Source organism: Coenobita brevimanus, chromosome 5, assembly GCF_032717465.1.
Source record: "Coenobita brevimanus isolate Jiangsu-jjx chromosome 5, ASM3271746v2, whole genome shotgun sequence".
NCBI classification, from domain to species: Eukaryota; Metazoa; Arthropoda; class Malacostraca; order Decapoda; family Coenobitidae; genus Coenobita; species Coenobita brevimanus.
The window spans coordinates 5,429,160-5,456,659 of NC_136958.1; the positions used below are offsets into that span (position 1 = coordinate 5,429,160).

Genomic DNA, 27,500 nt, shown 5'->3' on the forward strand with positions numbered 1-27,500 from the left:
ATGTGATAATTAGGTTTTGCATATAAAGGCCAATACTTTTGATGTGTGGCACTTTGTGAGTTACACTGCGATTGGGAATGACGAACGCTGTTTATAATTTGTTGCTGGACCAATGTGTGTGTGGATGATCAGGACGGAAGCGTGGTGGAGAGTTTCGTGAAGTATGGGGAATGTTTCGTGAGGTGATGGGTTTCGTTGGAAGTGTTTCGTGAAGTGTGGATGTGATTCGTGAAGTGATGAATGATTTGTGAAGTGTGGAAACATGTTTCGTGAAGTGTGTGGGGATATGTTTCGTTGGAGGTGTTTCATGAAGTGTGGAGGTGTTTCGTGCCCACAGTAAACCTTCTGCCCAGTAATAACGCCTTCCCTGTCTCATTTATTATAATTTGGTCGGGCGGTGGCAATAAATGAACCAGAAAGCACAGAAAACGCATACTCCCACCAACGTCAATATATTTTCTTATTTACAAACCAAGCTCCATCCAACACAGTTTCCCGGGGTTATTAAATCTACGGTCTTGGCTTGCCCTCGTTCAACAATCAAGGAAAAGTTATACCAACGAGGACGCCAATAAAATTCATTATTTGTTCCTGCATTCGGGTTCAGATCCACCTCAAAACTTGATCCACTTTTCCTTGACCCAGTGTCCACCTATCCACCAGATTTCACTGAGATCCGACAACAACTTTTTAAGATCTTGTCCACAGAAAGACAGACAGAAAGACAGACAAATTTGAGCGAACGCATAACCCCTTCCAAATTCGCTGGCGGAGATAATAAATAAATAAATACGTGAGCTCACATGAGTTTATAGGACGACACTCTTCTGAAACGAAAAATTCTGCAGGTGTGGTCACGATAAACTTGAGGTGCTCTGTAATAAGCACTTCCTCGCCGCCATTGTTACACGTGAATATTACCCGTATATTCCTCTCTGCGCCCGATTCCCCTCATCTGCTTCTTGATATTACCTGGCATAGAGAAGTATTCCAGGTGGTATGGAAGCCTCGTTGCACCTGTTCCCAAGCAATTTATTTTGCATATTCCATCTTAATATTTCCTTTAATTTTTTCATGGTATGCATCAGTAATACACTTCATTCACGGACCCATTACAAATCCATCTAATCATTCTCATCTCTGCTGGGCTGAGCATACAAATATCCTATACATTCAAGGACGCACTACACATCCATCTAATCATTCTCAATTGTACGTGTTTGAGCATACGAATATTTTCCTCCTTTACTGCCCAAGGCTATGAAAGACTAATGAGGTTAAGTGCCATTGGTTGATCATCCTGGAATAAAAAAATAAAAGAGAGAGAGAGAGAGAGAGAGAGAGAGAGAGAGTTCAGGAGACAAGTTCCATCCTTCTGAAAATCAACACAGCATGATATTAATTACTCTGTGAAACTCAAGACCGCTTAACCAATTTTCCTCACTCTTTTTCCTACGATGTTCTGCATATATAGAAGGGGTTAGGGCTATTCTCCGGCTACTATACTCCTTTTACTTTTACCTGGCCTGGATTTTCGTCCCTCTGCAGCTTATATCACCCAGTTCAGTAGCGGAAAAAGACAATACTACATCTCTACATCCTTTCCAGTTCTCTTCTTCGTGACTAGTATTAAATATAGTGTTCAGCTATTGTTACATGCCAGCGTTCAAGATGGAGAGATGGCAATTTCGGATAAAGTTAGAGAGAGAGAGAGAGAGAGAGAGAGAGAGAGAGAGAGAAGGGGGGGGTACCGTCACATCATTAATAACGTCGGGATCAAAGTGCCAACAAAGCCTGCTAAACACACACACACACACACACACACACACACACACACACACACACGTTCTCCCACCCACCCTTCTATACACCCACTCTGTGTGTGTGTGTGTGTGTGTGTGTGTGTGTGTGTGTGTGTGTGTGTGTGTGTGTGTGTGTGTGTGTGTGTGTGTGTGTGTGTGTGTGTGTGTGTGCATAACAGCATTCATTAACAAGGTCATAATCAATTAGAATTATCATGGCAATATAAACAACGATAATAAAGACTGCCCTAATTACCCACCATCACTTCCATCACATCACTACCATCGTCGTCATCATCATCATCATCATCATCATCATCACCACTACCTTTGTCATCATTTTCATTATCATTGTCGTTCTCACCATCATCATCATCATCATCATCATCATCACTCTCACACTAACACAGGGTGGAAATGATATATACTAGCAAAGGAAGTGAAAGACGAAAATGACTATCAAAGAGTACACAGCAAACTGAAGCACACACACACGCACACACACACACACACACAGGAGAGAGAGAGAGAGAGAGAGAGAGAGAGAGAGAGAGAGAGAGAGAGAGAGAGAAATTTACTTCTGAACTCTCTTTATAATAGGAGAGGAGGAAAAAGAAGGAACGAAGAAAAGAACAGGAGCTAAAATAATAATAATAATAATAATAATAATAATAATAATAATAACAAATAATAATAATAATAAGAAGAAGAAGGAGGAGGAGGAGGAGGAGGAGGAGGAAGAAGAAGAAGAAAAGAACAAGAGCTAAAATAATAATAATAATAATAATAATAAATACTAATACTAATACTAATAATAAATAATAATAATAATAATAATAATTCAGCCAAACCCATCATCGTTCGCCGAAAGTGACGCTTTTCCCGCAAAAAATGTAAACAAACTTGACAGAGAGTTCGGCAACCTCGTATATTTCGGCCCCAACAAATTTCGCCGAGAATTTTGCCATGACGAAAACACCAAAGAAACTGTTTATGTTGGTGGAAAGTCGACAGAGAGAGAGAGAGAGAGAGAGAGAGAGAGAGAGAGAGAGAGAGAAAGAGAGAGAGAGAGAATAGTGAAGGGAGGGATAAGGGAGAGAAAATGCAGTAAAAGAGCAAGAGGGAGAAGGAAATGGTCTAGGGGCATTTGAATTGGAAAGCGAGAGAGAGAGAGAGAGAGAGAGAGAGAGAGTGAGGGTTTTAAAATATCAGGATACTCTTTTCACCTCAACCTGGCACAGATTTTCGTCCTTTTGCATCTTACTTCACATAGATCAATGGCTGAAAAAGACAGTTTAAGTCTCTACATCCCTTCCATAGCACTTCTTCGTGACTAGCACCATCTTCTGGTAATAATCTACTGCTAAAACTCAGCATGCAGGATGGAGAGAGATGGTAATTTTAGGCCAAGTTATAGTAAAAGGATAATAGTTTTAATACAGAATAAATCTTCAAATATGTCTAGTATATTAACTAAGATGAATTTTCTACTTATTTTAAAATGAATAGTTTTTAGGGAAATACTTTAAATTTTAGACAGATTTTTAATATAATTTCCGATGTATTTTATGAAAGACGATTTTCAAGAAGAGAAACATTTTTTTTTTTTTAAGCATTTTAATAAAGACATCATTTTTTCAATGTATTTTAATAAAGACATCATTTTTTCAATGTATTTTAATAAAGACATCATTTTTTCAATGTATTTTAATAAAGACATCATTTTTTCAATGTATTTTAATAAAGACATCATTTTTTCAATGTATTTTAATAAAGACATCATTTTTTCAATGTATTTTAATAAAGACATCATTTTTTCGGTGTATATTAATAAAGATATCATTTTTTTCGATGTATTTTAATAAAGACACCATTTTTTTCGATGTATTTTAATAAAGGCATCATTTCGGTGTATATTACTAAAGATAATTTTCGATGGATTCTAAGACAAACACTTTTCGACGTACATTAACAGAGACATATCATTTTCGACGTATATTAATAAAGAGTTTTAGAAGCATATCAATAGACAATTTTCGACGTACTGGGTATTAGTAAAGATAATTATCGACGTATATTAATAGAGAATATACTTTTGACACATTTCGCTATAGAAGAGGCCATTTTCAGTACTATACCAGTTAACTGTCTATAAACATTTTTATTTTTTATTTTTTCGAAAGAGTATATACCATGCCCCCCCAACCCTGGCCCATGGTAACCCCCTCCCCATCCTTCAATATTCACTATTATGTGGAAACTTTTGCACACCTACGCTACAGGGTTAGTCAAATGTTCAGGTTGTATGCTCTCCCGTCAACTGAGGATTTGCGATAGTGTGTCGGGATTTACAGGGTCGTTCGTATAGAGCGCTTCACTAAATAATCCCTTTTGTGTTGTAGGGACGCACAGTCTGCTGGTGTGGGCGTGGCAGTAAATGTAGGGAGGTTTGTAAATAGCACATCACTAGATACCCCCTGATGGTACCTCTCTCTCTCTCTCTCTCTCTCTCTCTCTCTCTCTCTCTCTCCACCTGACTAAAAACCTATCTAATCATCCACAGGTATCTGTTACTCACCTTACTACCTACCTACCTACCTAACTATCTATCTACCTATCTATCTATCTCATCTCATCTCCATTCTCTTCCGCCATTCTCTCTCTCACTCCAACACCCTTCCAATCACCCAAGTTTCTTCCATCCACCTTAATTCCTTTCATCCATTCTTTTATCGATTTAACGACCTAATTAGCCGAAGAGACAAAGTTGCCCTATTACACTGCTGACCCAAGAGAGAGAGAGAGACAGAGACAGAGCGTGAGAGAGACACCTTGCAATACATTCTAGGTGATACCAAGGCATTAATATTCTTAAGACTCTCTCTCTCTCTCTCTCTCTCTCTCTCTCTCTCTCTCTCTCTCTCTCTCTCTCTCTCGACACTGTACCTAAAATGACCCCCTTGGGAGAGGTTGGAGGACAGCCGTTTACATCTCTAAGGCAACACACACACACACACACACACACACACACACACACACACACACGCAAATAAATCGCCAATCATCAATCACCCCCCCCTCTCTCTCTCTCTCTCTCTCTCTCTCTCTCTCTCTCTCTCTCTCTCTCTCTCTCACCTGGCAGCGCATCCTCCGCCACAGCAGCCTCCACCACACTTTGGGGGAAGGTGGGGGGGTTGTCGTTCACATCCCTCAACGTAACCATCAGTGTAGTGGTCGCCGTGTGGGGGCCGTCGCTCCCCCTGACCACCAGTTGCCAAACGCCGCGTCCGTGAGGGGGGTCTCGCTCCAGGGCCTGTTGGGGGAGGGGGGAGGGTGAGAGAACCTGTACTAAACACAAAAAGAACAATACACGCCCGCGCACGCATATACAAACATCATCATTATCATAATAGTAGTAGTAGTAGTAGTAGAGTAGTGGTGGTGGTAGCAGTAGTAGTAGTAGTAGTAGTATAAGATATAGTACTCTATTCCCATTATTAAGGTTCATAATAACAACAACCAGAACAACAACAACAACAATAATAATAATAATAATAATAATAATAATAAAAATGATAATAATAATGATAATAATAAATAATAATAATAGTAATTGATAATAATATTAACAACAACAACAGCCAGAACAATAACAATAATAATAATAATAATAATAATAATAATAATAATAATAAAAATAATAACAATAATAATAATAATAATATAAAACACAGTGCTTTATCCTCACTACTAAGCCTCCTAAAAATATAGAGGAGGAGGGAGCGTACTGGCAATATTCTTTTTTTTTTTTTTTTTGGTTACCCCCCCTACCTCCTCCCCAATGAACAAAGCAAACAACTAAGTATATATGATTTCTGAAGTTTTAAAATAGTATGGAAGAGAGAGAGAGAGAGAGAGGAGAGGAGTGGGGGGTGGGAGGGAAGGGCGGAAATGACAGTAAAGGGGGAGAGGGAGGGAGAGGGACATGGACATGGAAATAAGGGAGGGGATGGGACGGAGCGGGAGAGTGGAAATAGAAGAGAGGGGAAGGGGAATGGAGGGGGAGAATAGAAATGGAGGTAAGGGAGGGAGAGTGAATGGAGGGGAGAGTGAGCATGGAAGTAAGGATTGGGAAGGGGAGAGGGGGAAATGGATCAGGGGCAGGTCTGGGGGGGGGAGGGAGAGGAAACGGATGGGGGAGAGATGGAGGGTGGGGAGAGGGCAGTGTGATACATGAGAGAGCATAAACCAGAGGGGTGGAGTCAGTGGGGGTGCATGAAGCGTTGTTATTGACTCACTCTCTGACTATCCTTTTAAATTAGCCACCTCCATTTATTCCAACCCTTCAAAACCATTATTACGTATTTCTTTACATCATTCTCTACTTTTTCATGTGTCTTTATTTCAACATTTACTGCCATTATTACGTACTTCTTTATCTTATTCTCTCTACTTATTTGCTTAGTCATATGTAAACATCAAGAGTCAGTTGATCGCATGTACTCAATGGCAGTCAGCTGATCGTAAACAGTGAGAATCAGCTGTTCACATATATACAAAGGCAGCCACGTGATTATATGTAAACAATGAGAGTCAGCTGTTCACATATACACAAAGGCAGCCACGTGATTATATGTAAACAATGAGAGTCAGCTGTTCACATATACACAAAGGCAGCCACGTGATTATATGTAAACAATGAGAGTCAGCTGTTCACATATACACAAAGGCAGTCAGCTGATCGTATGTAAACAGTGCCAATACATGCGTCACTGCCCCCAACACGGCAGCATCAATTAATTACGTATCTACATTATTCTGAAAAGATGCAGCGCACACTGTTGCGAATATTGAATGATAATGAGGTAAAAATTATAGACATGATCAGAACGCGAGGATGAGGGGGGGACAGGGGGGAGGGGGAATTGTAAACGGGGAGGGAGGAGGGAGGAGTTGAGCAGGGAGGGGGTGTAGGTGGATATGTGTTTGAGGGAGTATAACTTTGTGTGGGTGTGATTGTTGTGGGATTGGATCTGGGTGTAGGTGTAGAGAATGGTGTGTGTGTGTGTGTGTGTGTGTGTGTGTGTGTGTGTGTGTGTGTGTGTGTGTGTAATTCACCGGGTCGGTCAGGATCACTTGATGGTCGTGATCGTCAGCTTTTACCCTCCCGGAAGGGAGCTGAGAGCTCATATAGTCCGATCTAAGGGCAAGGCTGTGACCTTCACACACGCACACACCCGTCCCCTTGCTCAAGGGGGACAGTGACCACCCACTTCGTCAGTGAAACTTTTCACAACCTGAGCGAGGCGCGAACTCCCGTCTACCAGATGGCAAGCGGGAACGTTACCACTGCACCAGCGAGCGGTGTGTGTGTGTGTGTGTGTGTGTGTGTGTGTGTGTGTGTGTGTGTGTGTAATATGTACTTGAGAGTCTCGATATGTGTGTAGCTGTGAGTGTGTATGAGACAGTATAAGTGTAGAACAAAGGTAAGTGTCCTGGGAGATTGGATGAACGTGAAGGTCAGTGTGGTGTGGGTGTAGGTGAGAGTGAAAGTGTGTGAGGGAGAGTAAGAAGCATGCGTGGAGTGACGTAAGTGTGAAGGTGAGAGTATGGTAATGGGAGAGAGTGAAAATGAATGAATGTGAGATGGGTGCTGATGTTGACGAGAATGAATGGGTATGATTGTGTGAGTATGAGTGAATAGGTATGACTGTGACTGTGAGTGTATGTGAATATGTATGAGAGTATGTGTGTATACGTAAGTGTAAATGAAAACTATATCATCTGAACAAGTATACCCGTAAATGTGTATGCCTGTCCTTCCATGGGGCTGAATTCTGTCCAGCATATGCGAGTGTAAATATAAACCCAGCTGTAAATGTATGTGAGAATTCAGGCGCACAATACACACTAAACGCATTGGCCGGCCCTGCATATCATTACAGCCAAACAAATTAGGAAAATAAGTCGCATCAGCCCAAATCCTGACGTATACGCTCGCCTCTCGCAAATTTATGCATCCATTAATTTCACTTCGCTGCATTATCAAGAGGAAAAAAAAGGGGGGGGAAAAAATGAAAAAAATAACATGGCCTAATTAATTTTCTAAGCATACAAGAAACCTCATCTGACCGAAAATGGACGATCTTTTATAAAACTTACCATTCACGATTAATAATTTTTGTCGAGTTATCCCTCCAATCTCGTTTTTTTTTTTTTTCCTCGAGTTACCCTCCAATCTCGTTTTTTTTTTTCCTCGCGTTACCCCACATCCCGTTTTTTTTTTTTTTTTGGCGTTTTTATTTTTTTTTCGGATGTTCCGCAAATTATGGTCCAAAATTAGTGTAAGATTAGGGTGAGAGGCCGTTTTAATTAGTGACACTGAGCGAAAGTTATGGCACCATGACTGAGCTTTGGGAGATGAGATGATAGTGGTGGCGACTGTGGTGGTGGTGGTGATGATGGTTGTGGTGGTGGTGGTGATAATTATGGTAGTAGTGGTGGTGATGGTGTCTGTGGTAATTATGGTGGTAGTGGTGGTGATAATGGTCAGTGGTGGTGGTAGGTGATTGTGATGGCGGGGATGGTGGTGATAATGATGATGTGATGGTAGGTGGTTTTGGTGAAGGTAGTGATGGTGATGGTGACAGGCTCAGTAGTATAGCTGGAAGTGGTGGTAGGTGGTTTTGGTGAAGGTAATGATGGTGGTAGTAGTAGTAGTAGTAGTAGTAGTAGTAGTAGGAAGCATATAATACAGTAAGAGGTCATCGTATTTAAAAGGTTACTGAGTGATTACAGTGATACAGTTTATTATAGTTGCTCTAACTGACACTGCTTATAAAAGAATGGTCGAGGTACCGGGTTATTTTATTATTATTATTATTATTATTATTATTATTATTATGTGCTCACTACAAACCACTCTACCAGATATCCCCCGAAGGCATGAAATAGTGACTTTACCTGCCGGAAGTAGTATTGGTGGTGGTGGTGGTGGTGGTGGTGAAAGTGAAGGTGGTGGTGGTGGTGGTGAAAGTGAAGGTGGTGGTGGTGGAAGTGATGGTTGTGGAAGTGACGATGGTGGTAGTGGCGAGAATGATCATGGCAGAAGTGATGATGGCAGTGATGGTGGTGGCGATGGTGAAAGTGGTTGTTGTGGTGTTAGAGCCATAGGTGATGGAGTTGTGGTGGTGATAAAGACTGTGGATGAGGAAGTGGTGAAGAAGCATGTGGATGAGGAAGTGGTGAAGAATGGGGATGAGGTGGTGAAGAAGGATGTGGATGAGGTGGTGAAGATGGATGAGGATGAGGTGGTAAAGAAGAATGTGGATGAGGTGGTGAAGAAGGATGTGGATGTGGTGGTGATGAAGACTGCTGGTGTAGTGGTGATGGTGACAGTGATGGAGATGGTGGTGAGAGTGGTGGAGATCGTGGAAGTAATGCACTATAAAAACTGGAATTCCCTTCATCTCAACAGCATCTAAGAATAAGTAACGGGCGCGTCTCAAGAATTAGCCACACACACACATACACACACACACAGTAGATAGATACAGAGAGAGAGAGAGGGGGGGGGTTAATGGAGCCAGGAGTGCCCTCGCTCGTGTATATCAGGGCTTTGATAGCTTTACGGGCTGTGGTATTGCATTGGTGGTGGTAGTTGTGGTAGTAGTAATATAAGTGAGGCGTAGGAGTATAAGTGGATAGTAGTAGGTGGGTAGTATCAGGTTCCTCAGACTCCTATTACTCACTCTCAGCTGAGGAATATCACCGAGTATTATGTGGCAGTAAATACAAGAATCAACTCGACTATGACAAGGATAATATTTGTAGCTATGGATGTGGAGGTGGTAATACTGATAGTAGTAGGGATGGCAGTGGTAGGAAGAGAGTATTAGGAGCGAGAGCAGGAGTGCAGGAGAGACAGTATTAGGAGCAAGAGTAGGAGAGGTAGTAGTGGGTGAGTATCAGGAGCAAGTGGGAGTGGTACTAGTAGAGGAGTATTAGGAGCGAGAGTGGGAGTGGCATCAGGAAGTATTAGATGCGAGAGTAGGACAGACAGGCTAGTTGTAGGGAAGTAGCAGGAGCGAGAGTAGGACAGATAGTAGCAGGGAAGTAGAGGTAGCGACAGTAGGAGTGTATTAGGAGCGAGAGTGGGAGCGGAAGTATTAGGAGCGAGAGCAGGAGTGGGAGTATTAGGAGCGAGAGAAGGAGTGGTAGTATTAGGAGCGAGAGTAGGAGTGGGAGTATTGGGAGTAAAATTGTCAGTCACTGGTGAGAAACACACACACACACACACACACACACAATCTCTCTCTCTCTCTCTCTCTCTCTCTCTCTCTCTTACCCTCATAAGGTAGATTTCGCCAGTAGTCGAATTGATGGAGAAGAAACTCTGCGATGATGGAGACGATGACGAAGGCGAAGACGAAAAAGGTGGAGAAGCCGATGCAGAGGACGATTCGGCAAACACTCCATCGCCAGAGAGCGTGTAGTGGATGCGACCGAATTCTCCCTTGTCAGCATCCGTAGCAGACACCTGGGAGATGGGAAGGAGGGCATTGTTTTGATTTATGGTGGATGAGAAGGTGGGAATTGTTATGATGTTTTGTGGATGGGAAGGTGGGTAATGTTATGATGTTTTGTGGATGGGAAGGTGGGTAATGTTATGATGTTTTGTGGATGGGAACGAGTATGATATTAAGATTCTAAGGAAGGATGGTAATGTTTTGATTTTTGGTGGATGGGAAGGAGGGCTATGTTTTGATTTATGGTGAATGGAAAGGAGGGTAATGTTTTGATTTAGGGTGGATGGGAAGGAGTGCAATGTTTTGATTTATGGCGGATGGGAGGGAGGGTAATGTTTAAATATTCGATGCATGTGAAAAAGCATATTGTTTGGTGTTCGAAATACGGTAACAAAAGGACGACCATTGTTATTTTGACATCATTTATTGCTTTCCTCTTCTCGCCTCTATATTACATCAACGAATTTCAAAATCAAAATAGAATTACTTTCACACATTTCGGGGAATGGAATATCAAAAACGATTTCATACTGACTTTCATTTTGCCTCTGGTTTCCTGTTAAATGCACGTAGCCAGAAACCACAAAAAAAAGAGATGGACAATAGAGGGATAGATAGATAAACGAAGAGAGAGAGAGAGAGAGAGAGAGAGAGAGAGAGAGAGAGAGAGAGAGAGAGAGAGAGAGAGAGAGAGAGAGAGAGAGAGAGAGAGAGAGAGAGGGGGGGGTGACGCTTTAACTGTTTTTACCCTCAATAATAAACAGCCTCTTCTTGTTTACATCGGCTCTATATCCTTTTCTGTAGCACTTCTTCGTGACTAGTACCATATTCTAGCATTAATCTTCAACTCAGTGGCACAATATGACAGTATTCTGGGTCGATATTCTCTCCAAAGCACTTCTTCGTGACTAGCATCATATTCCAGTGTTAATCTCATGTCATAGTTCACAGCGCAGAAGATAATACTACAGCTCTACATCCTTACCGTATCTATCTATCTATCCGTCTGTCTGTCTACCTATCTATCTATCTATCTGTCTACCTATCTACCATCATCATCATCACCATCATCCCGATCTCATTTCCCAAACACATTAATTCTTCAAACTGGTGAATGTGTGTGTGTGTGTGTGTGTGTGTGTGTGTGTGTGTGTGTGTGTGTGTGTGTGTGTGTGTGTGTGTGTGTGTGTGTGTGTGTGTGTGTGTGTGTGTGTGTGTGTGTGTGTGTGTGTGTGTGTGTGTGTGTGTGTGTGTGTGTGTGTGTGTGTGTGTGTGTGTGTGTGTGTGTGTGTGTGTGTGTGTGTGTGTGTGCGCGCGCGGGGGGGGGGGGCCGATTTTATACAACAAATGAATTATATTTCGTAATGAAGAGGTTAATTAAGGCTATTAAAATCAAACTCCGTGGAAGCAGAAACAATAAAAAGAAAACTACATCATCTGAGTGGACGGTTAAACACGGAACATGTAGGGGAGGCGTTAAGGTCGAAAATCCCTTTCAAACCCACCTTCGTAATCGCCTTTGGGAGATGTCTTGTGTCCCCCTCCGTAAGCTGCATGCGACGTAGGGTGGATGGGAAGGAAGGAGGGTTGTCGTTCACATCCACCACACGTACCTCCACCACCGCCTCGCTCCTGAACCCTCCACACACTGCTTCCACTTTGACCTCGTGCTGGTGGAGATAGATAGATAGATAGATAGATAGACAGACAGACAGATAGAGAGATGGATGAGTGGATGGATGGATGGATGGATAGATAGACTGACTGATGGATGGATGGATATAAACAAAGATGGATGGATGGATGGATAGGTGGATGGATGGATGGATGGATGGATAGATAGATGGATGAGTGGATGAATGGATAGACTGAATAATGGATGGATGGATGGATGGATGGATGGATAGATGGATGGATGGATGGATGGATGGATGGATGGATAGATGGATGGATAGATGGCTGGCTGGCTGGCTGGATGGATGGATAGATGGATGGATAGATGGATGGATGGATGGATGGATGGATGGATGGATGGATGGATAGACAGACAGATAAATAGACAGACAGACTGACACAGATAGGTAGATAGCTAGACAGACAGACAGACAGGTAGACAAATTTGGATGGAGAGAGAGAGAGAGAGAGAGAGAGAGAGAAGAGGAGGAAAGAAGGAAAGGAAGAGTCATTGGTTCCTATCTGGCAAAGTCACTTACCTTACTGAGGTGGCAGGCAGGCGGAGGGAGAAAAGTGGAGGAGGAAGAGGGAAGTGGAGGAAAGGAGAGAAGTGCAGGGAAGTTAGGAAGTGGAAGGAAAGGAGGAAAGTGGAATGGAGGAAACCTGAGGGAAGTGGAAGGGAAGTGGAGTGAACTGGAGAGAAGAGATGGAAATGAGTGTAATGAGGTGTAACAAATATAAACACACACGTCCCTACACCTCACACAACAGCATAAAAATCTTGCCATTAACTAGACAAAAGAATATAGAAAAGGAATACAGAGAAAGAATATAGAAAAATAATACAGAAAAATACGGGAAATGAATACAGAATAATACAAAAAAAAATGCTGAAAAAATGCAAAAAATTTATATAGAAAACGAATATAGAGAAGATAAAGAAAAAAAAATACAGAAAAGAAAAATATAGGGGGAAAAGAGCGGAAAAATTATCTCGTCCATTAAAGAATTAAAGAGAAATAAGATTAATGGAGAAAAAGAGGAGGTGATTCGATAAAGAGAGGAAATGAAGAGAAATGAGAGAAGGAAGGGGGTGGGGGATGCTGAAGAGAGGGGAGGGGAGAAAAGGGAAAGATACGAGAGAGAGAGAGAGAGAGAGAGAGAGAGAGAGAGAAGAGGGGAGGGAATTAAAGAGAGGAGCAGAATTGGAGGAAGATCAGGTTCACATATAAAGCACCTACTATCTCTCTCCCTCCCTGAGAGAGAGAGAGAGAGAGAGAGAGAGAGAGAGAGAGAGAGAGAGAGAGAGAATATGAAAAGGTTAATTCAAGTTCTTAAATAGGCTTTCTTAGGCATGGGGAAGGGCAGGGAAAGATGATTAAACTGATGAGTCTTCCTTCTTCCTTCATCTTCCTTCCCTCCCTCCTTCCTCCTTCCTTCATTTTGACTTTCCTCCCTCCTTCCTTCATTTTTCCTTCCCTTCCTATTTTCATTTTTCGTTCCCTCTCTCCTTCCTTCTTTTTCCTTCCCTTCCTCCTCTCTTCATTTTCCTCCTCCTTCATTCACTTATTTTTCTCCCCTTCCTTCATTTTTTCTTCTTCCCTCCCTCCTTCCTGCTTTTCTCTGTTTTCCCTCCTTCCTTCGTTTTTTCTTCCCTACCTCCTTCCTTCCTTCCTTCATAGCCACCCATCAAGTACAGTCCTTCCTTTCTTTCCTTTTCTTGTCTTTTATCTTTTCCTTCGTTCATTTCTTCTTTCGTTCATTCATTGTTTCATTTTCCTTACTTTCCTCACTTCTACCTTACTTCCTCCTCACCTTTCCCCTCTTCCTCCCTTCTTTATCCCTTCCTCTTCCTTCCATTCCTTTCCAACTCTCTCTCTCTCTCTCTCTCTCTCTCTCTCTCTATATATATATATATATATATATATATATATATATATATATATATATATATATCTCAGTTTTCCATTTCAGTGTATCATTCTTCAAGATCTCTCTCTCTCTCTCTCTCTCTCTCTCTCTCTCTCCCTTATCAGTAACATCGTCGGGTTCTCTGTTCACACTAATGAGGTCGTTAATGCTGATAAGGCGAATAAAAGTAAATGATTAGATAAGAGATGAGGGGGAGGGAGGAGGAGGAAGACAAAGACAGGAAGGAAAGAAGGAAGGAAGGAAGGAAGGAAGGAAGGAAGGAAGGAAGGAAGGAAAGAAGGAAGGAAAGAAGGTAGGAAGGTCGGAAGGTAGGAAGGACGGAAGGAAGGGAAAGGAGAGATGGAAGGAGGGAGGGGTGATGGAAGGACGCTGAAAGGAAGGATGGAAGGAAGGAAGGGAGGGAGAGATGATGGATGGAAGGAGGTTAAAAAATGGAAGGAAGAAAGAATGGATGATGGAAGACGGAAAAAGATATGAAAAAGGAAGGAAATACGTGAATGAATTAAGTAACAGAGTTTGAACAGCGAAAAAGATGAAGGAATGAAAATAGGAGAGACAGGAAACGAGAAGAGGAAGAAGGGAGAAAAAGAAGGAAGGAAGGAAGGAAATAAGGAAGCAATATTCCCAAAGCAGTTTAGAGTGTAACATTACATTAACATATCTAAACAATTATTCACAGCAAATCTATCCTTTAATACAAACACAGTCGCAAATGATCCACGAATATACAATAATTTATCCAATGAAACAAAGAGCAAAAATGATATTGTAATTGTACTGCTGACCCGAGGGTAAATATTTATGTTATGGTGCTCAAGCCATCAAAGTCTCGTTACATTTATTTCACAAAAGAGGTGTTAACAAAAGGGACGCTTCGGTATACAAAACACGGAACAATGCGTGAAAATTGTCGGGGGAGATTTTGTTGGCTTTCCCGTCAAAACCACGGGAAATACAAAATAAACTGGGACTAGAAAAGGTGCTAGAGAACGTATTTTCTCTGTCAATGTCCCTACTGTACAATTTTTAATGCCCATATCTTCAAAGGGTTTACATCTCTCTTTCTCCTCCCCATCACCATCACCCCCATCAGTCACCATCATCACCCCCATTCACCACCATCACCCCCATCAGTCGCCACCATCACTCCCACCCACCACCATCACCCCCATCCCTCTCCACCACACAGCACTCTGCTCCCACCCCCACTACTGCTCTTCATAAAACATGTATTCATCCAGCTTTGCTCAATAATCCGCCAGCATACCCGCCCATCCTGTTCACTCCTCTCCACCCACCCAACCAATACTCTACTCATCCCCCCCCACCATCTCTCTCTCTCTCTCTTTCACACACACACACACACACACACACACACACACACACACACACACACACACACACACAGGTCAGTGGACTAATAAGCCGAGTCAACCAAGTAAAAATTTTCTAAGTGTCTGAATTAACTCGGCCACTCCTGCCTTTTTACTCCACAACCTCTCTCTCTCTCTCTCTCTCTCTCTCGCTGCTTACAGACGATTTTTCTACTCTTTTTACTACTTATTATCTTTCATTCCTTATAATGCCAGACGATTTTATCAAGCTTAGTAGTGACCAATTGTAGTAGAAAAGTCTTATCATGTCTACTTAACTCCCCTCCACACTTAATAAGGTACCCCAGTCTCGAGAAATGAAGTGGGCAATTAGAACCCAAGTGGTGGCATGAAGAACAGAGTAAGGATTTGAGTTTTATAAAGCAGACTCTACTGATCAACCAGAAGACCCTCCGACATGTTGTAAGAATACCCCCGCTAATACCAATGCACCAGTCCTGTATGAGACGGCCCTAGTATGTATTCAGTATGGACGGTGGGTGTTAGCGCCGACGTGGTGACATGTGGAGGTGTATAGTATGTAGGAGGATTACTGGGGAACGGGGTATGAAGTGTATGCCCAGAATAAAACACACACACACACACACACACACACACACACACACACACACGGACTCTGGGACACATCTCTCACTCTCCTCTACCTATCATCTGAGGAATCGTCTCTTACACACCTGATACCTGTTAATTTTGAGAACCCCATTAAGGTAACGCGCCAATAACCACCTGTTCTGGGAAGGTTAACGAGTCAGGGAGGAGGGAAGGAGGGAGGAAGAGAAGGGAAGGAGGGAGGAAGAGAAGGGAAGGAAAGGGTAAGGGAAAGACGGAGAGATAAAAGGAAGAGATGAGGTGTGAACAGCAGAATAATGACGGAGATTAAAAGAAGAAGTCAAGGGTGAGGGAAGGAGGGAGGAAAAGGAGGGAAGGAGAGGAAGGAAGGAGGTACGGGAAAGATGGAGAGATAGAAGGAAGAGATGAGGTGTGAAGAGCAGGATACTGATGGAGATTAGAAAGAGGAAGAATGATTAAGAAGAATGAAGGAGAGGAGGGAAGGAGGGAGGAAAGGGAGAGAAAGAGAGATAGAGGGAAGAGATGAGGTGTGAACAGCGGGATAATGATAGCGATTATGAGAAAGAATGATTACGAAGAAAAAGGGACAAATGAATTACTTGTCACATCATCATCATCATTATTGCCATCATCATCATCATCATCATCATCATCACCATCATCATCATCATCAATTCAATAAGACAAATTCCAAGATTAAAATTACTATACTCTTTTCACTCGAACTTGGCCCAGATTTTCGTCCTTTCGTAGCTAATTTCATGTAGCACAGTGGCAGAAAGACAATACTACGACTCTTGCGCACTTTCCACAGCACTTCTTCGTGACTAGCATCATATTCTGGAGCTAATCTACTGCTGTAACGAAATATTCAAGATGCAGAGATGGCAATTTTGGGCCAAGATAAAGAAGATAAGGGATTGATGTGGGAGTTTCACAGTCCTTCAGTTGATGGCCTAGGTGTGGTGTGGTGTGGTGTGGTGTGGTGTGGTGTGGTGTGGTACAGTGTGGTGTGGTGTGGTGTGGTAGTGTGGTGTGGTGTGGTGTGGTGGTGTGGTGTGGTGTGGTGTGGTGTGGTATGGTATGGTATGGTGTGGTGTGATATGGAAAGGTGTGGTGTGGTGTGGTGTGGTGTGTTAAGGCAGGGTGATGTGTGGTATACTGTGAGGGCGTTGGTGTGCTGTGGCTTCGCTAAACTCGCTAAAATCCACTGATTTAAGCTCCTACAAATACTTAGTGAGAGACAAATGGACAGAGCCGCTCCTGAAGATGCTCCCTCATAAAATGGATTAACGAAATAGAGTAAAAATAACAGAGATGGGATTTGAGTACGCAATAAAATACGAGAAAGAAATATATATATAACTTTTACCATCACAACGTACCAAACTCTTCATTCCCTTGTACACACACACACACACACACACACACACACACACACACACACACACACACACACACACACACACACACACACACACACACGAGTATATTGTTTAAAACCTAACTATGCATTTTTCTTCCTGCATCTATGTTTATCTATATTCATCTATCTATCTTTATCTATCCATATCTATTTATATATATATCTATCTATCTGTCTATTCTGATCTTACCAAGGGAGTAAGCAATAACCATTAACGAAATCAGGGAGGCAAAATATGAAGGGGAAACTACAGCAGAGTACTCGGAGAAGTGATTTCCCCCCCCTCAACCTTAAAAAAGAGAGTTCAGAAGTATAAACTCTCTCTCTCTCTCTCTCTCTCTCTCTCTCTCTCTCTCTCTCTCTCTCTCTCTCTCTCTCTCCATTCTACATATTCCCTCCACCTTGCATACTCACAGTCTCCCCTTTCCTCTCTCTCAATTTCTCAGGCTTTTCCCTCTCTCTCTCTCTCTCTCTCTCTCTCCCCTCTCTATTCCCCTTCTTCTGTATTTCCTCATCGCTCTCCTTTCTTCTCCATTTTCTTTTCTTCACCTACGTCTCTCTCTTTTCTCCCCTCCTCTCATTTCTCTCTCCTCTCTCCCCTTTTTTTTCCTTCTATCTTTCTTCTCTATCTCCTTTTCTCTCTCTCTCTCTCTCTCTCTCTCTCTCTCTCTCTCTCTCTCTCTCTTTCACTTAATTTTTCTTTTCTTTTCCTAATATTTTTTCCGTTTCCTTTGCCTGTCTTTTTTTCTTTCTCCTCTATTTTCTTTACTTCTTTTCTCTCTCCTTCATTTATTCTCTCTCTCTCTCTCTCTCTCTCTCTCTCTCTCTCTCTCTCTCTCTCTCTCTCTCTCACATTATCGTTTACAGTTAACTGTCTCATGAGGGGAACAACTGTGCCACTTTATTCCAACTGGCGCTCCCTAACACCTCTTCCGTAGCGATTTATTTTTGGATATGACCAGTTAATATCCTTTTAAACGCTACTGATGCAGAGTATGGCGGTAATGGAAGGAATTATGCTGACACAGAAGAGGACGGTAGGGTGTAATAAACGAAATAAATCGCTTAGGAAAAGGTGTTAGGGAGCTTCCTCAACCCTTCTTTTTTTCTTCATCTCTCTCTTTATTTTCTTTCCCCTCTTACCTTGTCTTCTTTCCCCTCTTTATTTCACTCCCCTCCTTCTTTAATCTGTCTGTCTGTCTGTCTGTCTGTCTGTCTGTCTCTCTCTCTCTTTTACTTTTCATTATTCCTTCTTCATTCTCCTTCCTCCTCCTTTCCTCCCTCCTCAATTCTTCCTTTCTTTCCTCCTGGCTTGTCATTTTCCTCTCTCTCTCTCTCTCACCTTCCCTTCCTCCCATTTACCATTTTTCTCTCTCTCCTCCCTCCAGGTACGCTTTCCTTTAATGGCTCCTCTCTCTCTCTCTCTCTCTCTCTCTCGTTCCTTTTCTGAGAGAGAGAGAGAGAGAGAGAGTATACGGGACATTAAATATGAATCAGGGAAACCAGCACAAAAGGAAGAGGGAAAAAAGGTCTTTCTCTTCTTCTTCTTCTCCTTATTCCTCCTCCTCCTCCTCCTGATTCCTCCCCTCCTCTCATTTCTTCTTCTCCTCCCTTTTCAAATTCTACTATTCTTCCTTTATCTCTTACTCTCTTCTTCTCCTCCTCTTCTTTCTTCCCTATTCCTTTATTCTCTGTATTACTATATTTATTTCCCTTTTCTGATCTTTCTTGCTATCTTTACTTCAATTTCCCCTCTTCCCTTTTCTTTCTCTTCCTATTCCTCCTTATTTCCCTATTTTTGGTAATATTATCTTCGCTTATTTCCCTATTCTGGCTTTATTTTTCCTGTCTTCACTTCAATTTCCCCGCTTCCTTGTGTCTCTCATCTCCTCGTATTCCCCTTTTGTTCTCTCTCCCTTTTTTTTTCCCCTCTTCTCCCCTATCTTCATTTCCATACCTATTCTCTTTCCCCTCTCCTCCTCCCCTCCCTCATTCCTACTCCCTGCATCTATAGGCACTGCTTTTTTTTTCTTCCCCTCACTACCTTTCCCCCCATCTCCCCTCTCTTACCTTCCCTCCCTTCTCACTCCCCTATTTCCCCTTCTCTCCCCTCTTCCTTATCTCCCCCTCTCTTTACTTCCCCCCTTTCCTCCTCCTCCTTCTTTCTTTTATTGCATTATTTTCCCCTCACTACCTTTCCTCTCATCTCCCCTCTCTTACCCTTCCCCCTTCTTCCTTTCTCAATTCTCCCCCAAACTACCCCTCTCCATGGCTTCTCATTATCATTCTCCCCCTCCCCTTCCCTCATCTCTCCCCCCTCCTCCATACCTTCTCTCCTATCATTCTCCCCCTCCCCTTCCCTCATCTCTCCCCCCGCCTCCTAACCTACCCTCTCTTTACTTATCCCCATTTCCTCCCCTCCCTCTTACTTCTTCTACTGCTTTACTCGTACTCTTCTCCCCTCTTTATTTCTCGCTTACCTCCCCCATCCCTCTCCCATTCCCGCTTCTCCCCTTCCCCCTCCTCTCTCTCTCTCTCTCTCTCTCTCTCTCTCTCTCTCTCCCTTCCTGTACCACCTTCTTCATTTCCTTTCCTTCGCTCCCCCCTTCTCTCTGTCTGTCTGTCTGTCTGTCTGTCTGTCTCTCTCTCTCTCTCTCTCTCTCTCTCTCTCTCTCTCTCTCCCTCTCTCTCTCATCCTGCCACTGTCACACGCACCCTCACAAGAGTCTTTGATTTTATTTTTAACACTTAAACGACCTCCCAGTTTCCCCTCCCTTCCTCTATCCTCTTATCTCCTCTTCCTCTTCCTCCTCTTGCTCTCAATTATATACTTCCTCTTCCTCTGTTGCTTCCTTAATTTGGTTTCCTCCTGTTTCTCTTTCATAATTCTCTTCCTCCGTTCCTCCTCTTCCTCTTCCTCTTCCTCCTCCTCCTCCTCAGTTTTTACCTCCCTCCTCCTCGCTTTCCTAAAGTGCGTACACACACACACACACACACACACACACACACACACACACACACACACACACACACACACACACACACGTCATTTAGATGCAGAGGCACCGAACATATAATTCTCTAATCCCTCAATACAGACAGACAGACAGACAGACAGACAGACAGAAAGGCACAAAGCGACAGACAGACAGACAGAGATAAACTAACATCCAGACAGACAGAACGACGCGTACGAGCTGATAGATACAGACAGACTAATGGACATCGATATAGACAGAAAGACAGGTAATGACAGACAGATAGACAGACGGACAGGGAGACAGGTAAATAGATAGAGAGAGAGAGAGAGAGAGAGAGAGAGAGAGAGAGAGAGAGAGAGTATTTATTATTTAACTACATAAAAGCGAATTACAGAAAAGGGGGAGACATTAGCGATTATCCTACCTCAGGCGGGGTTAATTACTCTCTCGCTCTCTCTCTCTTTCTCTCTCTCTCTCTCTCTCTCTCTAACAAGCCAACCTACACGCCTTTAAAACCCTCCCCTCACTCTCTTCCCAGCCCCCTCCCCTCTCTTCGTCTCAACTCCCCTCCAAAAATTGCCCATGCTCTCCAAAAATTGTTCTTTCTCTCCAAAAATTGCCCTTGCTCCAAAAAATTGCCCTTGCTTCAAAAAATGCCCTTGTCCCCCAAAATTGCCCTTCCTCCAAAAAAATGCCCTACTCAAAAAATTGCCCTTGCTCCAAAAAATTGCCCTTGCTTCAAAAAAATGTCCTTGCTCCAAAAATTGCCCTTGTCCCCCAAAATTGCCCTTACTCAAAAAATTGCCCTTACTCAAAAAATTGCCCTTACTCAAAAAATTGCCCTTGCTCCAAAAAATTGCTCTTGCTCCAAAAAATTCCCCTTGCTCCAAAAAATTGCCTTTACTCCAGAAATTTTCCTTTCTCTCCAATACTTTCCCTTTGTCTAATAATTTCCTTTTTGCAAAATAAAGTTGCCCTTTGTTTTGTATTGTTCTCTCTCTCTCTCCCTCTCTCTCTCTCTCTCTCTCGCTACTTTTTCTCCCTCCCCCCCACCACTACTGCTAATTGCCCAGCCGTATCTTGACCCGGAAATAAAGGGGTACAGTTTCCAATTCTCCCTCCCGATGCTGCGTTATAATTCCGGCTTAAATAGCGGCGACCAGAGAAAGGAGAGAGAATGGGGAGAAAGGGGGAGAGAGAGGGGAAAGGGGGAGAGAAGGGGGGAGGGGGGGAGAGGGAGAGAGAGGGGAGAGCGGGAAGAGGAGGAGAGAGGAAAGGGGGGAGAGAGGGGGGAGCATGGGTGAAAGGATGAAAGAAAATAAAGTGTGAAGAGGTGAAAATAAAGAGAGGAAAAGGAAGAATCACGGAGAGGGGGAAGGAGGAGAGGACAGGGAGAAGAAGAAGGGGAGAAGGGAAGAGGGAGAGAGGGGGAAGCGGGAAGGGGAGAGGAGGAACAGGGGGGAAAATGAAAGATAAAAGAATAGACAACAAGTAAGGGAGAGGGAAAAATGGCGGTGAACAGAGTGGGGAGAAGGGGAGGAGGGAGGGAAGGGGAGGAGACATTGAAGGGAGGGAAGGGGAGGAGAGACTGGAGGGAGGGAAGGATTGGAGAGACTGGAGGGAGGGAGGAGGAGGAGAGACTGGAGGGAGGGAGGAGGAGGAGAGACTCGAGGGAGGGACGGATTGGAGAGACTGGAGGGAGGGACGGGTTGGAGAGACTGGAGGGAGGGACGGGTTGGAGAGACTGGAGGGAGGGAAGGATTGAAGAGACTGGAGGGAGGGAAGGGGAGAAGAGACTGGAGGGAGGGAAGGGGAGGAGAGACTAGAGGGAGGGAGGAGGAGGAGAGACTAGAGGGAGGGAAGGGAAGGAGAGACTGGAGGGAGGGAGGGAAGGGAAGGAGAGACTGGAGGGAGGGAGGGGGAGGAGAGACTGGAGGGAGGGAAGGATTGGAGAGACTGGAGGGAGGGAAGGGGAGGAGAGACTGGAGGGAGGGAAGGGGAGGAGAGACTGGAGGGAGGGAAGGGGAGGAGAGACTGGAGGGAGGGAAGGGGAGGAGAGACTGGAGGGAGGGAAGGGGAGGAGAGACTGGAGGGAGGGAAGGGGAGGACAGACTGGAGGGAGGGAAGGGGAGGACAGACTGGAGGGAGGGAAGGGGAGGACAGACTGGAGGGAGGGAAGGGGAGGACAGACTGGAGGGAGGGAAGGGGAGGAAAGACTGGAGGGGGGGAAGGGGAGGAGAGACTTTAGGGAGGGAAAAGGAGGAGATACTGGAGGGAGGGAAGGGGAGGAGAGACTGGAGGAAACAGGAGATAGCAAAGAGGCGATAGGTGAAGAGGGAGGGTAGAGGGAGAAAACTAGAAGCAGAGGAAATAAGGAAAAAGAAATGAAAATAAGCAAGAAAACAAATAAGTAAGGAACAGACTGAGGACTACTTGGGGCGCCTGGACCCACTAAACCACCAGGCGCTGATAACGATAAAATAAATAACGATAATGACTAATGATAAACACTAACCAGCTCCTCTCCTCACACCTGCATTTCACACACAGGCCACTATGTAATTACGCTGAAGATAATTAGCCTGTAATTGGGTGAGAGAGGCTGGCAGGGAGCTGGGTGAGCAGAGGGTAAGGCAAGGGGGAGGCAGGAAGAGGTAAGGTAAGGCAGGGAGAGAGGTAAATAGACAGGGTTAGGCAAAGGAGACAGGGAAAGAGAGAGCAGGTTTAGGCAAGGGGGATGCAGGGAAAGAGAGAGCAGGGTTAGGTAAGGGGGGGGGGGCAGGAAAAGAGAGAGCAGGGTTATGCACGGGGGAAGGCAGGGAAAAAGAGAGCAGGGTTAGGCAGAGTTAGGCAGGGGAGGTAGGCAGGAGAGAGAGGCAGGGTTTGGCAGTGAGTGGCATTTAGTGCTAAGCCTGCAGAAGTAAGCTTGCCAGTACAGGATTTTTATGTTTAACAAGATGCATAAACACACAATGATGAACGGCTCTCCATATTTATTATAGCGGCACCCTGATCTATCTATCTATCTATCTATCTATTTATCCATCTGTCTGTCTGTCTGTCTGTCTATCTGTCTATCTATCTATCTATCTATCTATCTGTCTATCTATCTATCTATCTATCTATCTATCTGTCTGTCTGTCTATTTTTATTTATTTATTTTTTTATGCGAGGAAGAAGGAACCAAAGGCCATGAGCCCGCAGTAACAGTTCCCTCCAAGAGAAAAACAAAATACAATAGAGAGCCAAATTCAAGATCCGATCATTTTGAGATGCCTGGACACACTGCGTTTGAAAGACTGGAGATCATAGGCAGCAGGAAATACAGACAGAGGGAGACAGTTCCAGAGCTGACCTGTTGCATAAATGAAAGACTGGGAGTAACGGTTAACTCTTGCATTAGAGAGTTGGACAGAAAAGGGATGAGAGTTTGCTGCCAGACGGGTTTTTCTTTTATTATCCTATTTGAGAGGTTGAGTTCAGGGGTCACGTCATCGAAAGAAAATCGTCTGACGGTAGGTGTGTAATAGTAGTAGTAGTAGTAGTAGTAGTAGTAGTAGAAGAAGAAAAAGAAGAAGAAGAAGAAGAAGTAGTAGTAGTAGTAGTAGTAATAGTAGCAATCCCAGGCTCATCTGAAACGTGAACCAAGTGGACTGCAGACTGAAGTTCCCTCTCTCCTGCAGTCCACCATTCTCCTTTTGGGGGATAGGGAGGGAGTTGAAGGACGTTTGTATACCCAGGTAGGGGACTAACTTGGTTGTATCCCTAAGAAGAAAATAATAAATAAATAAATAAATAAATAAATAAATAACAAGGAAGATGTGGAAATGAGTCTTGTGGGAAGAATTTGTGGAGTTACGTAGAGACAAATGAGGAAGTTTGTGGTGGCTTGTGGTGTTGGTGGTGTGGATGTGCTGGATGGTGGAGAGTGAGAGACTGACCAGAAGAGCGTACGCTGAGGGAGGGGGAGACGGAGCGACGATGAGGTGGAGGGATGGAGCACGATGATGTACGACGAAGGATGGTGAGGTGAGGAGAGGGTAGCCTAATAGCTTAAAATAGGGCGATCTGGAGAAGATCTTTTAGTGGCTAGCCATTCTAGGATTATGACGTTTAGCTATAGACAGACAGAAAGATAAATAGACAGACAGACAGAAAGACAGATAGATAGAGAGATAGATAGATACATAGATAGGGAGATAGACAGATAGATACTGACTGACTGACAAATAGACATATCAAACCTTTATCTATGTATGTATGTATCTATATTTCTATCGATCTATCTAAGCCCCACAATCAAGGTGTAACATAAACAAACTGCTAAAGAAGAGGCACCACAAAGTCTCCTTCACGACCAAGATTAAGATTCAATGCACTTATGGCCCAAAATTACCTCGAAAATTACCTCCTAAACCCTGACACACACAAGACGCCCTGTGTATAATTATAGTGACGCGTTTTATTCACTGTTGGCAAGATTATAGGGAGACAGAATTACCTATCATTCACCTTGCCTCACCTGTGGATGCTAATGAGTTTCTGAGATGCGTTAGACCAATTAAGGAAAGGCAGGTGAGAATTACTAATCCAGGTATGCTTAATGACTCACACAACACATTAGTTTAAGTACGTGTGATTATGGAAAAGATCATGACTTGGACGGAAGAAATGGCAGGATATGTGTAAGTGAGATATATACGTTAATACAGAGTTTTGTGAGAGAAGAGAGAGAGAGAGAGAGAGAGAGAGAGAGAGAGAGAGAGAGAGAGAGAGAGAGAGAGAGTGAGGGAGGGAGAGAGAGAGAGAGAGAGAGAGAGAGAGGAGGAGGAGGAGGTGGAGGAGGAGGAAGAGGAGGAGGAGAAAAGAAAGAAGAAGAAGAAGAAGAAGAAGAAGAAGAAGAAGAAGAGGAGGAGGAGGAGGAGGAGGAGGAGGAGAATAAGAAAAAGAAGAACCAAAGGCCAAAAATCTTCGAAAGTTCTTAGCCCTCACAAAATCGTCTGCTAAAAGTCTGAAGGAAATACTGATACGGATCTGTAACAAGGCAATGAAGCCCTTTACATTTGTCCTCCTCCCACCAGACGATTTTATTCAGCTTGGGGACCCTTCTCCTGGTGAGGGGGGGTTAGGAACACTCTGTCAACCCCTCCAGCACCACAATGTCTTACAGCTTTCCTTCTTACTACCCTCAGACGATTAATAAGCTTGGGAGTGGCCTTTGGATGTCATGGAGTAAATGTGTGAGTTGTCTTATGAGTGGATTTGAAGCTCTCTTAACAAATCTTCCTTCCTTCCTTCCTTCCTTCCTTCCACCACCACCACCACCATTACTACTACTACTACTACTACTACTACTACTACCACGCAGGTCTATCCTAACAAATATTAAATCGTCCAGCAGAAACACAAATAAAGTTAGTAATACCTGTGTGTGGTGAAGGGGTTAAATTTCTTCCTCTCTCTCGGGATGTTTACGCTTTTCATACTTCCTCTTTTTTACTCTCTTTTTCTCTCTTTCTTTCCTCTTCTATCTTTCTTTCGTCATCCATTCATTCTTTCATTCATTCAAATTTCCTTCATTATTATTGTTCCCCTTTTTCTTCTCTTCTTCCTTCTCTCTCCTCTTCTTCCCTTCTTCCTTCCTTCATTCATTCATCCATTCCCTGTTTCCCCCTCCCTCCTTTCCGTCCTTCCTTCCTCCCTTCCTTCTTTTCGTCCTCCCTTTCTCCCTTCTTTTCGTCTTTCTTTCCTTCCTCCCTTCCTTCCGTCTTTTCGTCCTTCCCTCCTCCATTCCTTCTTTTCGTCCTTCCTTCCTCCCGTCATTTCGCCCTTCCTTCCTTCCTTCCTTCTTTTCGTCCTTCCTTCCTCCCTTCCTTCTTTTCGTCCTTCCTTCCTACCTTCCTTCTTTTCGCCCTTCCTTCCTCCCTTCCTTCTTTTCGCCCTTCCTTCCTCCTTTCCTTCTTTTCGTCCTCCCTTCCTTCCTACTTTTCGTCCTCCCTTCCTCCCTTCTTTTCGCCCTTCTTTCTTTCTTTTCGTCCTTCCTTTCTTCCTCCCTTCCCTCCCTGGCCCAAAAGAAGGTACTCTCCCTTCCGCCTCCATTACGTATGCTCCCTTCTTCCGGCCTGTCTTCACGGGTAAGTAGATGGATAGACACATGTTTAGGAGGAAGGTAGATAGATAGATACTGTATATGTATGTGTGTATGTATTTATGTATGTATGAATATATGTATGTATGTATGTAAATGGATAAACAGACTAACAGACAGACACAGACTGACAGGTAGACAGACTGACAGATAGATAGATAAACAGACAGACAGATATACAGATAGATAGATAGACAGATAGATAGAACAAGAGGTAGATAAACAGACAGGCTGAATGCTTCACTCCATCATCTTGAAAGACGTTTTATAGATAGATAAATAGATAGACAGATAGACAGACAAACAGACAGACAGATAGATACAGACAGATACACAGATACACTCCTCATTTTCTTACATACTTATACAGTACATGAAATAGAGAAGTTTGGGTACACGTGTGGGTATTGAATCTCTCTCTCTCTCTCTCTCTCTCTCTCTCTCACACACATACACACACACACACACACACACACACACACACACACACACACACACACACACACACACACACACACACACACACACACAAACACACACACACACACACACACGTAAAAATGAACCACAAAAAAAAAAAAATTCACTTCTTCCACCAAACTCTTACAAGACAAACACACAACATCAAGAAAAACCAGGGACGAAAAAAACACCAAGAAAATACAGAAAAAACACACAGAAAAAACATCTCCTTCTCTCAAACTCAAGAAGCCTAACTCTTTCTTGGCTAAAACTTTTGATACACCCGGTACTCCTCCATTCATCTTGAAGGAGGTAAATCATGAATTAAGGAGACTGTGTGGATCTTGCTGTGGGTTATTCATTACTCATTTCCTTCATTTCTTTCATTTTCCTTATATCGGAAGTTCCATCATTCATTTTATTTTTTCATTTCCCTATACCATACGATACATTACTCATTTCCTTATTAGTTTTCTTCATTCCCGTATACGTAGATAGGTAGATATAGAGCCAGACAAGATAGATAGATAGAGAGACAAAGAGAGACACACAAATAGATAAACTGAGATAGAAAAATAAACAC

The 27,500-nt window shown here is 43.3% G+C and overlaps 1 protein-coding gene across 1 annotated transcript in view; it reads right to left on the reverse strand.

Annotated features, from left to right (window-relative positions):
- The window catches only part of LOC145397609 (putative neural-cadherin 2), a 108,274-nt gene that overhangs the window by 28,813 nt on the left and 51,961 nt on the right, over positions 1-27,500 (reverse strand). The window contains exons 4-6 of the mRNA XM_080270653.1: positions 11,836-12,000; positions 10,150-10,341; positions 4,938-5,115 (exon numbers count right to left, since the gene is read on the reverse strand). Coding sequence (XP_080126779.1) covers positions 4,938-5,115; positions 10,150-10,341; positions 11,836-12,000 — 535 coding nt within the window. The remainder of the gene's footprint in view (positions 1-4,937; positions 5,116-10,149; positions 10,342-11,835; positions 12,001-27,500) is intronic.